Genomic DNA, 13,696 nt, shown 5'->3' with positions numbered 1-13,696 from the left:
GAAACAACAATCATCTGTTTTTGTTAAATGGCTATGACTCAGATGTCATGAGATAGAAAAGGTCATTGTCAGGTATTCATCTGTGCTAGTAACTCTAAAACTAAGTCTTTCATTGATTTATTTTCAGAGAACAGTTCATGTGTGTTGATTCTAAACTAGAAATTAAAACTTAAATTAATTGTAAGAAAATTTTCTCTTGGATTTTTGTACCAAAGTGTAATTTTGAAACATAAAGAGTAAAAATTTACCCTTCCCCAATTAGCTTAGTCTTCCTGTGGTGAGTATTTTAAGAGGTATGAAAAGTTCGAAGTAAGCCAACATTCTAGCTGGAGCAAGCAAAGGAACATAGAAATGGAGCAACTGTTAACAATTTGGTTAAAATCAGATTTGTAAGACCGGTCATGAAGTCAACAAAATATCCCTAAAATCCCCCTCTGTGCTAAAATCCCCCTCTGTGCTAAAATCCCCCTCTGTGCTTTGTGATAAGGGGTGAACAGAATGATCACTTTATTAACTCATGGAAAACATTTGTCAGCATCAAACACTTGTATTTGTGCCTTTTATCTTCAGTAAGTTTCTGAAAACTGTGATTTACTTATAAAGAACACCAAACTTTTAGTATATTCCATAATAACTTTTTATACTTATATAATAACATCAAGAGTGAAACCTTATTAAAATGAGACTTTGAATAGTAATAATTCTGATTTTTGTACCTACACCTTAATCATGAGGGGTAGGTTTTAAGGTATTTGTATCACCGCAAATGTTGATCGAATGGCCACTGTAGCTCATTGATTTCTTTGAAACAAGCAGCGGAAGCTACTGAGTGTAATGTCTATCAAATGGAGAATTGCTGATAGTTGTTCTGTGAAACACTGATGAGAGTTTGCATGTTCAACAGTTGAAATAAACCAGTTACTAAGGGTTTTATTTATACTGCTTTACAATCTTCACAATAGGCTGTGCATAGGTCCTATTGCTGCCCTTCGATAAGGAGGGACATGATGACAGAGAAGCTGAACAGGTTGCTCAAACCATATGCCTATAATTTGTAGAGCTGGGGTTTGATTCAGGCAATTGCCTTTAGAATTTATATTCAGACCCAATTTTCCATTTTTAATACAGTGTGACCTAAGCAAAACTAGAATCTCAAATTCATGTAATTAAAAGTTGATTAATTGTAAACAACTTTATGATTTAGTTAAATGTTAAATATAGTTTTTTTAAGTCAATCAATATCAATATGCCATGAAATTCACATTAAATTCTAATAACGTTTTCTGCAAAAGTGCATTTTATAAAGCTGTAAGTCTTATCTATGTTTGTTAATTTCTGTGTGCACAGATTTAAGTATGTAGGTTTTAGAATACTAGCAACAGAGATCAAATCCCTCTTCTGTCATTCATTAGATAGATCACCTGTACCTAGTAACATGGCCTGTGTTAACCTTGGCTTTCTCATATTTATAGTAGGAGAAAAACAGTACATGGTTCATAGGGTTAAGTTCTCTCACAGATGTAGAAACATTTTATATGTATTTGATATGTTCAAAGTGTGTTGAGTTAGTAGGAGCTGTGATATTTTCTTTTTCAATTTTTTTTAGTAAATTACAATTTATTCACTTTTTATCCCAGCTGTAGCCCCCTCTTTCGACCCCTCCCAACCATACCCTTTCCCCCTCTTCTTCTCCCTTGCCCCTCCCCCGCCCACTGATAGGGGCGGTCCTCCATCTCCCCTTCCAGTAGATAGATATTTTCATCATCCTCTGTCCAGAGCTGTCCATGCTGGGTCATGGCAGAAACCACAATCAGAGGGTAAGTTTTCATTTCCAGCCAGTGTGCTTTCTTCTTAGCGGGAGCAAACCCTCTTCATTCACCCCCTAATTCCAGAGACTTCATCCAGCTTATTTTTTTCACTCTTCCTTCTAATCTGCCTTCTTAGTTGCATCCGGCTAATTCAAAGAATAATTTTATTTTGAAAGAATTTAACAGAAATTTTGACTCTAATGAGTTCTTCGAGTCAGAAAAATACTGTCTTAATGACTGTATTGTGGAAAACCTTTTATAAGCAATCCAAAGACAATTCAACACTTTAATTCTGGGTATGAAAGCATGACTAAGGTGGCAGCCGTAGCTAACGACTTAGAAGTATGTTTCCGCACAGTGATGCCTCATAGTGACAAAGGGACCATACAAATGCACTTTGATAACTTAGTAATGGAATATGCTTCTGTTATTATTAGTATTGATTCCGGTCGAGTACACAGGAAAAACTATATAGACTGTCAGCTGGTTTTCACTATTTTGATGAAAAAAATTTCTTGACAAGTGTTAGCAATATTCAAGTAAGATAATCTGTTATCTAATTTTTTTTAATGTGGAGTATCCAAGAACTTTTATAGTCTTCAAGGCTTTCTTTGTATTATAGAATGTGTTATTTTAAAAGTGTCTTAGAGGCTAGAAGAATAGCTCAGTCATGGACACGTTACTGTTATAGAAGACTACAGTTTGATTCCCGGTACCTACACTGGTTAGCTCCCTACACCAGCAACTCCCCTGCAGGAGTTCTGATGCCCTCTTCTGAGCTCTGTGGGCACGTGCACATGTGTGCACATACCCCATGCACCTACACATAACTAAAATAAGATTCATCTTCAGAATCAAAGGTATGGTAGTCAGTCTGACTGCTGTAACAAAATATTACAAATCATGCGCCTTCTCCATAATAAAAATTCCATGATGGTCAAGGCTGGCAAACAAGTTTGGTCCCACTGATGTGCTTCCTAATCCTAACCATGCTCATCATGATTGCACTCAGGGAAGAACAGGAATTTCTCTGGACTTTCCTTTACAGGAGCACAAAGTTTCCAGAAGGCCCCTTCTTTGTTACTTGACCATCACTGAGGCTGTCCTATCTTAATACCATAATTGCAGAGTTTAGAGTTTCAACCTATGAATCAGGAGGGAACAAACACATCCCAATTAACTCCAATAAACTCACAATTGCTGAGTTTATATTTGTTGCTCATTGCTAATTGTGTCTGTGTGTGTACATATATACATACATATATATGATTTAATTTAAGATGTGTAAATTGGGGCTAAGAGATGGATCAACACTTAATAACACCCATTAGGTGTGGTTTGGCTTCCTGGGCTGTTTCCTCCCACGTTCTGTCTTTGCTGTGAGACTTCCACCATGCATGCTCCAGGGAAGGGCCTGTCCCAGTCTGCATTGCCCTATCACCTTAGCGTCCCCACGTGGCTGATGGAAAGATGGAGCGAGAGTTATGAACATGCCAAGAAAGGCCTGATTCCCTCGCAATAGGTGTGATCCTCGGGGACTCACATGGAGTCACCTAGGTACCTTTTGTGGCTGATAATAAAATCTTGAGAATCCTTAAGTCCAAAGACCTTGCTCCTGATCTCCCTGAAGATGTCTACCAATTGATTAAGCAAGCCATTGCTGTCCAAAAGCATCTTGAGAGGAACAGAAAAGATAAGGATGCTAAATTCCTTATCCTGATTCTGCTGGAGCACAGAATTTACTGGTTGGCTTGTTACTATACGACTAAGGAGATCCTCCCACTCAATTGGAAATAGGAGTTATCCACCACCTCTGCTCTACTGGTATAAATCCTCTTGTGTACATGAACAATAAAATCTCTCTGAATAAAAAAATACCTAGTACTCTTGCAGAACACCCAGGTTGAATTTTCAACACTTCTATGAAAACTCAAAGCCTTCTGGGACTCAAGTTCCGGAAGATCCAATGCCTTTTCTGGCCTCTACCAGCACTGTCTTTGGAGCACCAATATACTTACAGGCAGAATACTCATACATATAAATTAAATAAATAAATATTAGACGTCCTTTAAGAAATATGTAAACTATATTTTCACTTGGGTGTTACTTAGTTGAATAAATCGCTATGCTTAAAACCCAAAAAGGAACTAGAATCACTCTCTTTCCATTATTTAATTACCAAGGATGGACCTTTCAGTCTATAATTTTGCCTTGAAATTATCCTCCCTTGGTAATCCTTAGTCCTTTGGCAACATTCAGTAAAAGAACCAGTCACTTATGTATACAGGATCCAGCATGACAAAAGCAGAGGGGAGTAATAGCATGGTAGGATCCGGGGTAACCGGAGGTCAGGTTTTCTCAGTGTGCTATACTGGTGCTCAGTTAAAGAGAATGACCCTTGCCTTGTGCGTGACTAGAAAATAAATGGAAATGGGTAAAACGTGTAGACTGATTCATGGCTTTTATTTCCAGCCTTGTCACTGCTTGTATATTATGCCGATTGTTCCTGCCTTTGGCGCCATATGTGCACAGACCAAATCCATTTTCTGTACTGGCACCGGAATGATATTTCCAGGAGTGCAGTAAAATTTGGATGACCATCCCCTTTGAAAGACCACTTTCTGGTCAATGCGTTGTAGGATGCAAAATACAGAAGTCAAAACTCCCATGGAGTCCATGACATATGCGTGTGCTTCGAGCGCTTACTGTTTCATCTCACCGCTCACCACTGCCCCTCCCCATGTGTTATTCTTCAGAGGCACAGAATGGTGTGCTTTCGGCCAAGTGCACATGTTAGTCTCAATGACTTGATCTTGTTTCCTCTGCCCACTGTCTTTCCCGCCAGTGTTTAACTGGCTCTGGGCACCTCTCTCGATTCTCTCTCCTCACGCATGCTTGCCAGACTGTTCCTCAGGCTACAGCTTTTCTTAAATGTCCTACATGCTCCTTGCCATATGCATCAGTTTCTTTTTATTTCTTCGTTTAGAAATTCACTCTGTCATCTTTTGATGGGAAGACCTTATCTGATTCTTTTCTTTTTTTTTTTAAACCTCTCCAGGATCTAGCACAGTATGCAGAACATTTGTGTGCTTTGTGTACATATAAATCTAAGTATCAACATATTGACAACACATTTGCTATGTCCTGCTATGTAGGTAGTAATAAGGGAAATGATGGGTTTTTTTTTAATGGACATTTCTTAAAATGGCAAAATTACTTGGAAAAATATGAAAATCCACCATTTCTAAGGCAATAAGCTTATTTAACTCTGATCCTCTAAGTCCGTCAAGAACTGTATGTTCTTGGATTTACCTTATTTTTGGAATATCCTGCCTTGTGTCCTAAAACAGCACTATTTAGAAAGGAGGGCAAAAATCCCATAAATACCATTTGTGAGTTGATTTCGGAAAGCACCAATAAATGCAGTGTCACCTAGCTGTTGACAGATTAGACCATATGAGACGGCATCTCCACCAGTATTTTTTTTTTGAGGGACATTTCTATGGAGCCTGGCTCCCGAAGCACTGTGAAGCAATCTCCTCTTTACACTACATCAGGTTCATAATGTTTTGACCTATGTGATTTATGCCTCTGTTTTCCACAGCTTTTGTTTTGATATCAGAAACCATTAATCCTTCAAAGCTGTGCAGTTATAATGCTAACTGCCAACAGCAATGATTTGTAATTGGAATGAGAATGTGTTCCAACCCTTTTATAATAATTCTGATTTGCTTTCGAATGACCACGTTTTACTGCAAAGAAAACAAAATCAAATATAAAATTTACCTTAATTCCTCAGTAAAAATTATCTTCATGCTTAACCTCATTAGGACTGAGTTTTCTTTGCATTTATGTAAACTTTTTACATCAAGTGTAACTGCAATTATCTTCCTGCTTGCTAAGATTAACTAATAAATAAAATATTATTTCTGTGGATCAAGATACTTATGGATTTATATGGAGATTAACACGTATGTATGGTATAAAAAGCAAACTTTCCCCAAACCTCACCTCATTAGCAATCAGTAGTACATTTTATTTTAAATTTCCCTGTGTGGTTTTATGAAGAGAACATATTAAGGACTAATTTGCGGGTCATTAGAAATTATGTACTCTATTTGTCAGTTCCTGTAGTGAGAATTAATGCCACAGAAGCCTTTTATTTGAAGTTACACTTTCATGAACCCCTACTCTTTATTCTGTGTATAAAGAGTAAAAATAGCATTATTCTTCAGCCTTGCGAGAATCTGTGAGTTGGCTGTCATCAAATCTTGAATGGAAGGGTTTTTTTTGTTTTGTTTTGTTTTGGTTTTTTGTTTGGTTTTTGTTTTTGTTTATTTGTAAAAGATAGCTGTATTTCTTTGGAATGACTTTTGGAAGAAGATGACACTAAGCAAAACGAAGAAAATGATGTAGGTCATTATCTACAAAGACACATGCACATCTCACTAAAGAAATGTTTGCTTTTTTAAAGGGTATCAAGTCCCCAGTAAAATCACGCATACATTTAAGCCATATTTAGGAACTCAGAGTCAAAATTCAAAGCTTATCTGTGGTTTGACACACACACACACACCTACAACAATTTTTTTTTAATTTTACTTTTTCAAAAATGTTAATGTATCTCAGGATTCTACCTTCCCTTTGAGAGATGAAGGTTAATTTTATAGCATGAAAAACTTTAAACATTAAGTGACTCCCTTTTGGAATTTGATTTACCTTTCAGGGAATGATGTACCTGGAAGAAAGACGGCTCGTTCATCGGGATCTGGCTGCCAGGAATGTCTTAGTGAAATCTCCAAATCATGTGAAAATCACGGATTTTGGACTAGCCCGACTCTTGGAAGGAGATGAAAAAGAATACAACGCTGATGGTGGCAAGGTAGGTGAGGTCGACACATCTTGAAAATGTTCTAATGTGTCTCTTTATCTCCAACAATAACAACTGCACAACAGTTCTTAGGGACACAGAACCTTTAACACAGGGCTATAAAGACTGTCCCATTGCTTTTCACTGGACTTTAACACCAGAATATAAGCTAAACTACTGATATTGAAGACTTGAACCCAGTGACATTCTTAGCTCTCCAACTCCCATTTTGCATGACAGCTGTATTTCTGCGTGTCTTCCTCACCATATGGTTTTACCAATACCTTAGGCATAAGTCTTTTCTTTACTGATTAATCCATATTCTTGAGTAATGAATTAGGGAAGGTTGTATGTGAAGATCTATCTTGCTTAACCTGAAAAAAAAAATTATGTCAGAGCAGCTCAATGATACAAACCCATAAAAATCTTAACCACTAGTGTCCTATGAAAATATGATAAAAAGGTTATTTACATATGTGAACCTGTTAATTATATACCTTCCTTTTCTATCATGAATACATATTTGCAAAAATAGGCTTCTAAGTATTCAGCATTGATTCACCATAGACCTTTACATAATGGTCTATATCGAATCTCACCACAACGTAAGACAACAAAATTTTACATAATATAAATATAAAATTTACAGTTTTAAGGAATCATCTGATCTTTCTCTGATCTTATCAGCCTATTTTGTCTGTTGGCTACCAAAGTGCAGTGGTTTGAAAATCACAGCTTTGAAATTCTCAACAAGATTTCTCAGAACTAGCAGTCTATAAATCATAGGACTTCACTCATCTAAAGAACATACAACTGTAAGGTTTGTCGAAAGCAAGATTCATTATAGCTGTAAATGCCTGGTCACCATTAAGTCTTTATCAAGCCACCTATGATTTAAACTTACTTCTGTAACACGGGGTCCATAGTCCATAAAGTCTGCTAACACCTTGCCCATAGGGAAATTACTTTCAATGTGTCTTCTGTTCCTTTTCACTGAATCCCATGATTCTGTCATAGAGTTACCTTGGTGTCACCTTGGTGAGCAGCCAACCTCATGATTTCAAATACCTATTTAGTTTTAAGCTTTCAACTGCAAAATAGAGATGTTTATCTTTATTCCATAGAATCTAATTATACCCCCAGCTACATACTGCTGCCCTTTGAGTTGAACCACGTTCTGCTGACCCATCATTGACAGGGTACGTGGGTTGAGTTGTTTTTCTTGTAGTGATGATGGATATGTGCTGATCCTCTCACATTCTTTTATACTCTTAGCTCCTATTTTGAAAACGGTACATATTTTCCATTCTGGTGAGCCAAGGCAAGGGAGATCATTTGTGACTGGGGAACAAAGCAAAGCTAACTGATCTTAGAAAATTTAGTGACCAGAAGAGGACATGGGGAAAACGAAAGAAAGAATCTATTACATCTGTGGCCAAAACCCATCTGAGGGAGAGGCAGGATCATTGAAAATGGAGGGATCTCATTTCAGAGAAAACATAATGTGGAAACATTTTTAGATTTGCTATTGCTAATCATAACATTAGCTCATACTTTAGATACTAGACATTAGTGAAAATATAATAGTTGCTGTTTTTAATTTTATTGTCTATGAAGCCTTAAAATATGTCCTTTGATTAATTTACTTCATAGATTTCACAAATTTAAATTCATTTGTTCCCTATCTTGAAAAACAACTGGTTTATAGTAATATACAAACCATCAAAAATATAATTGAGGTCAGTCCAGAAACTAGCATGTAGGAAATATAAAAACGATTACTTGTGTGATTTTTTTTAATAATTCACTTTTTATTTTTCTATAGATGCCAATTAAATGGATGGCTCTGGAATGTATACATTATAGAAAATTCACTCACCAAAGTGATGTTTGGAGCTATGGTAAATAAATCTTCATAGACTTTGCCTTTTAAAGAAAAATAAATGTGTTTACGTCATACAAAATATATTAAGTCATATTGTAGTTGTACTGGAAGCCCTTACTTATAATTTTGATTCCCTAAGGTAATTTACTCTTTGATCTCTGATTTAAAAAGCAAAATACTCCAATTCACAAATTTTATCTGTCTTTTTTTGAGTTTTCTGCTTCCCTATATGTAAAATATATAATGTCACTGCTCAGTTTTTTCTATGAGCTCTAGTTTGATATCATTATTTCTGATTATTCTAGTTATTCTTACACACACAAAAAAAACAAACCAACATTACAACGAATTTCTTAGAATCTCATGGTCTTAATTTTCAAAAATTTTTGGTCATAAAACTCTGAAAGTGATCAATGTTGAAGTGTAAAGCAAAAACAATTTTTCTCTGCTTAAAGACATATATGTTCTGTGGTAGAAAATATAATGATTACTGTGACAACAATGAACAATTAATAAGCATAGTGAAGTGGGGATTGTGAAGGTAAGTGCCAGGAGAACACTGCTAATTGTAGCATTGACTTTTATTTACAAACAACTTTTGGGATGACAGAAACGATAAATGAGTGACTTGAAGGAGGGAGATTAATACTTAGGATTAAAGCATTATTTCATCACATTGAACTCAGTTGTTAAGGTAAGCTAGTTAGCAGCATGTCTATGCTTACAACTTTGCCCACTTACAACTTAACAAGAAGGATTCGTGAAATTTTCAGGCAAATGGTGGGAACTAGAAAAGGTCATCCTGAGTGAGGTATCCCAGAGGCAGAAAGACAGACATGGTATATACTCACTTATAAGTGGATACTAGACAGATAATATAGGATAAACCTACAAAATTCTGTACACCTAAAGAAGCTAAGGAAGAAGGAGGACCCTGGGTAACATGCTCAATCCTCATTCAGAAAGGCAAATGGGATGGACATCAGAAGAGGAAGAAAACAGTGAACAGGACAGGAGCCACCACAGAGGGCCTCTGAAAGACTCTACACTGCAGGGTATCAAAGCAGAGGCTGAGACTCATAGCCAAACTTTGGGAAGAGTGCAGGGAATCTTATGAAAGAAGGGAGAGAGAGAAAGATCTGGAGTGGACAGGATCTCCACAGGGAGAAAAAAATGTTCTGGGCACAAGGATCCTTTCTGAGACTGATACTCCAACACAGATGTAGCCCGTGGCAGCTCAGTGTCCAAGTAGGTTCCCTAGTAATGGGAACATGGACTGTCTCTGACATGAACTCAGTGGCTGGCTCTTTGATCACCTTTGATCACCTCCCCCTAAGGGGGGGGGATGTGTGCAACCTTACCAGGCCACAAAAGAAGACAATGCAACCACTCCTCATGAGAACTGATAGACTAGGATTACAGGGAAGAGGAAGAGGACCTCCCCTATCAGTGGACTTGGACAGGGGCATGAAAAGAGAGGAGGAAGGGAGGATGGAATTAGGAGGAGACTAAGGAGGGATCTACAGCTCGGATACAAAGTGAATAAACTGTAATTAATAAAACAATAAAAAAGAAGGGATCAATGCGTTCTCTAAACTTAAATATACCACATAAAACTAGTACTAATTGATAATAAAAACAAATGCCTCTTGGCCTATAAGATGCCTCAGAAGGTCAAGGAGTTTACTGTCAAGGCTTGTGGTGTGAGTTCACTCCCTAGATTCCCGCATGGTAAAAGGAGAACACTAAGTATTTCTATTCGTCCTCTAAGCTCTATTCATTTGCTGTGACAGGAGCAGACCTTCACAATTTTACACATGCACACACACACACACACATACACAAAAACAACACAACCTCTTGTTAGTGTTCATTTTCAGCTTGATATCTTTAACAACTCTAAACATGGTACAATAAAACGTTTCCTGTGTGCATAAATCGTGTGTGTCTATGTGTGTATGAATGTATGTATGTATATATTATGCATGTATGTATATATATGTATGTTTGTATGTCATACTGTGGCTGGTTTCTTCCATTGAAGAGTAAACACTGTCTTTCTTGAGCAACTAGCTCTTGATATAAAAATGTAAGGACTTAGGAAATATCAGTCTGCTGCAATGAGCCACTATCTGTACAGGTATGTGACACTAAAAAATTATAAAATGTAAATATTAGCAAATAATCCAATAAGTGTTAATGATTCCATTCTGAAGGATAATTGGAAGTTTACATAGTTTTTTGCTTGTTTCCAGGCAACAGGGACTGACATATACCCACTTAAATTAGTAAGCATTATGGAGATATTCAGAAAACATAGCCCTAATTAATGAATTTTATACTAAAATCTATCTTTCTATCTATCTATCAAGAAATATTGTAACAAAACCATGCTTACATAGCTATTTTTGTTGTAAAAGTATTTTGTCCTGTGGATTAAGTTCAGTGATACAGAATTTACCTACTATAGTAAGTAAATAAGTAATCTTCACTATTTGGTTGTTTTTGTTCTTGGTTTTGCTTTTTATTTTTCTGTCAGTGCTCCAGTGGCTCAAAAAAAAGCCATTCCATTAGCTTAGAAATAAGCTGTTCTTTATTTCTTCATTTCCTATTTCTATGGAAGCCCATTTCTATGTATTCTGTCTTCTGTCTTCCATATATATTGATCGTCATGCAGAGTCCTGTATGTGTTAAGCAAATTGTTCTCTGCCACTTGTTTTCTTTGTGTTGGCTGGAGAGTGAGCCACCAGGCTTTATGATAAAAGAGACACCTGCAACATTCTGTAACTACTAATTTAAAAATTAATCCATGACAGATTTTCCCTGAAATTATATTTATTTGGTATTGAACACATGCATGCAGTGAAGGAATTATATCCTGGACTTTAACGTATGCAAACCAATTTTCATCAGTAAGCATTAGCATTGCCTTTAGGTACAAATGAGGAGCTTACATTAAATTCTCATATTTATTATAATTTTTTTCTGCTGTGCATTAATAAATCCCAAGACTATAGTAAGAGAATTCTGTGAATTGTCCAGGGTTTAGCACTGGGTTGCTGCAGTGAGTGAAAGAACATGATGGGACTTCTTTTACATTTCAACTATTTGCTTTTTTTTATTAATTTACAGTTTATTCACTTTGTATCCCCCCATAAGCTCCTCTCTCCTCCCCTCCCAGTTCCACCCTCCCTCCCCCTTCTTCATGCATGCCCCTCCCCAAGGAGAGGTCCTCCTCTCCTTCCTTCTGATCTTAGTCTATCAGATCACATCAGGAATGGCTGCATTGTCATCTTCTTTGGCCTGGTAAGGCTGCTCCCCCCACAGGGGGAGGTGATCAAAGAGCAGGCCAATCAGATTATGTCAGAGGCAGTCCCTCTTCCCATTACTATGTAACTATTTGCTTTTTAAAAGTAAGTGTATACGTGTTTATTCTAGTTGTGATGGTAATTTGTTGACATTAGATTTTTATTTCCAATTAGGTGTCACTATATGGGAACTGATGACCTTTGGAGGAAAACCCTATGATGGAATTCCAACCCGAGAAATCCCTGACTTATTAGAGAAAGGAGAACGTTTGCCTCAGCCTCCCATCTGCACTATCGATGTTTATATGGTCATGGTCAAATGTAAGAGGGAAAATAATTTCATCACCTGTATCATCATTCTTAATACTTTAACAGTTTAGATCATTCTACCTGCAAAATGTTTCTCTGCATTGAAAAGTGTATCAGCAACAATATTTATGGATGCAGAATATATATTTTTTCTTGTTGTGATTAATATTGTGAATTAATAGCATATTTACAAACTGTAAAGTAAAAAGTTTGTTGTTCTTACTCTTTTTTATAATTTGCATGTCCATCAAAGTTCTCATAAGGAGAGATAATTATTCATAAGAATGTTAGCAATAATATTAATGCTAATCTTTATGAGAAAATATCTAAACAACATTGATAGTCTAAAATGAATTAAATAGGATATAAGTTTAATCAAAAATAAATTAGCAGAGCAAGTCGGGCATCAGAAGAGACAAGTCTGCATTGACGTAAAGATTATAATGTTTACCTTTTTAATTTGATCATTTGTTTATATCAAATCTTCTTTTCTTTCTACTCCTGTACTCTAGACACATATTTATTATAAATGTGTTTTGGATGCCCAAACCCTTCTTTAATTTTAATAGAATTAAAGAAGTCTCTGGGGTGTCTGGCTTAATTTAGGTGAGATTAACAAACAGCCATCTCTCTTGTATAATCTGAGGTTTTCCAGTTTTGATTTACACAGGGTTAAAGAAAGGCACAAGTGGTGAAGGTGAATAAGCATTTTATTAATAAGAGACTCAGAGACTCCAGGCCCAGGTCTTCTCATATTTATATTCATGACATGTGTGATCTATTCTGACAGGAAGGATAGAAATAAAAAATGTTCCTCACAGTGCAGGTCAGCATGCCCTTTTCTTTAAGCACGGTCCTATTTACTCAATATTTAGTTAGAGAGAAACAAACACCTCTCTGTGAAGTTAACCTTTTTTGGTTCCAGTAGCTTTGTCATTAGCATCTTGGCATTAACAAGCATTTTTGGAAATGAATACCCATAAGATGCTGAGTATTTGAGCTTAGGGGAAGGGACACACAGGGTGCAAAAGATGATACCCAAAGGATTTCCAAAACAAAAATAAAAAAGAAATATTTTATTTCCTAGGGGGAAATAATCCATATTTGTATTCGATCACTCTTTGTTTACTCAATGTCCTGGAAGAAAGCATAAAAACATTCATATGTTATATGATAATTTGATCCTATAACCAGCCTCCGTCGTGATTTGAATACCCCAATGTGATGATGGAAAGACAGCCAAACATTTTGCCTTATTAGGCAAACCATACTGAGAGTTTTACCTTTGTTTTTCTCCTTTCCCTGGAAATTTTATGCTTTAGAAAGGGTCATTTGGCAAAGAAATCAAAGAAAGCTTGCTGCAGTTATTTTTGTCATTTCATCAGCTAAACAGAGTGTAGGCAGTTAAGATCCATTTTATCTGAACTCCCAGATAAAGAATACTACCTACCAAAATAAAAACTGTTTTTATTCTGGGAAAGCTAATTCTAAGATAAGCAAAATGAGTGTTGCTGAA

General features: G+C 36.4%; 1 protein-coding gene and 1 pseudogene across 5 annotated transcripts in view; both read left to right on the top strand.

Moving 5' to 3' along the window:
• Positions 1-13,696, top strand: part of Erbb4 (erb-b2 receptor tyrosine kinase 4) — a 1,096,075-nt gene that overhangs the window by 1,038,402 nt on the left and 43,977 nt on the right. For all 5 annotated transcript variants that reach the window (XM_060368567.1, XM_060368566.1, XM_060368564.1 and 2 more), the window contains 3 exons: positions 6,535-6,690; positions 8,504-8,579; positions 12,046-12,192. In XM_060368567.1, the coding sequence (XP_060224550.1) occupies positions 6,535-6,690; positions 8,504-8,579; positions 12,046-12,192 (379 nt within the window). The remainder of the gene's footprint in view (positions 1-6,534; positions 6,691-8,503; positions 8,580-12,045; positions 12,193-13,696) is intronic.
• On the top strand, positions 3,202-3,638 carry LOC110565128 (small ribosomal subunit protein uS15-like; annotated as a pseudogene).

This window comes from Meriones unguiculatus, chromosome 15 (assembly GCF_030254825.1).
Source record: "Meriones unguiculatus strain TT.TT164.6M chromosome 15, Bangor_MerUng_6.1, whole genome shotgun sequence".
NCBI lineage: Eukaryota > Metazoa > Chordata > Mammalia > Rodentia > Muridae > Meriones > Meriones unguiculatus.
This window is presented reverse-complemented; position numbering and strand designations above follow the sequence as displayed.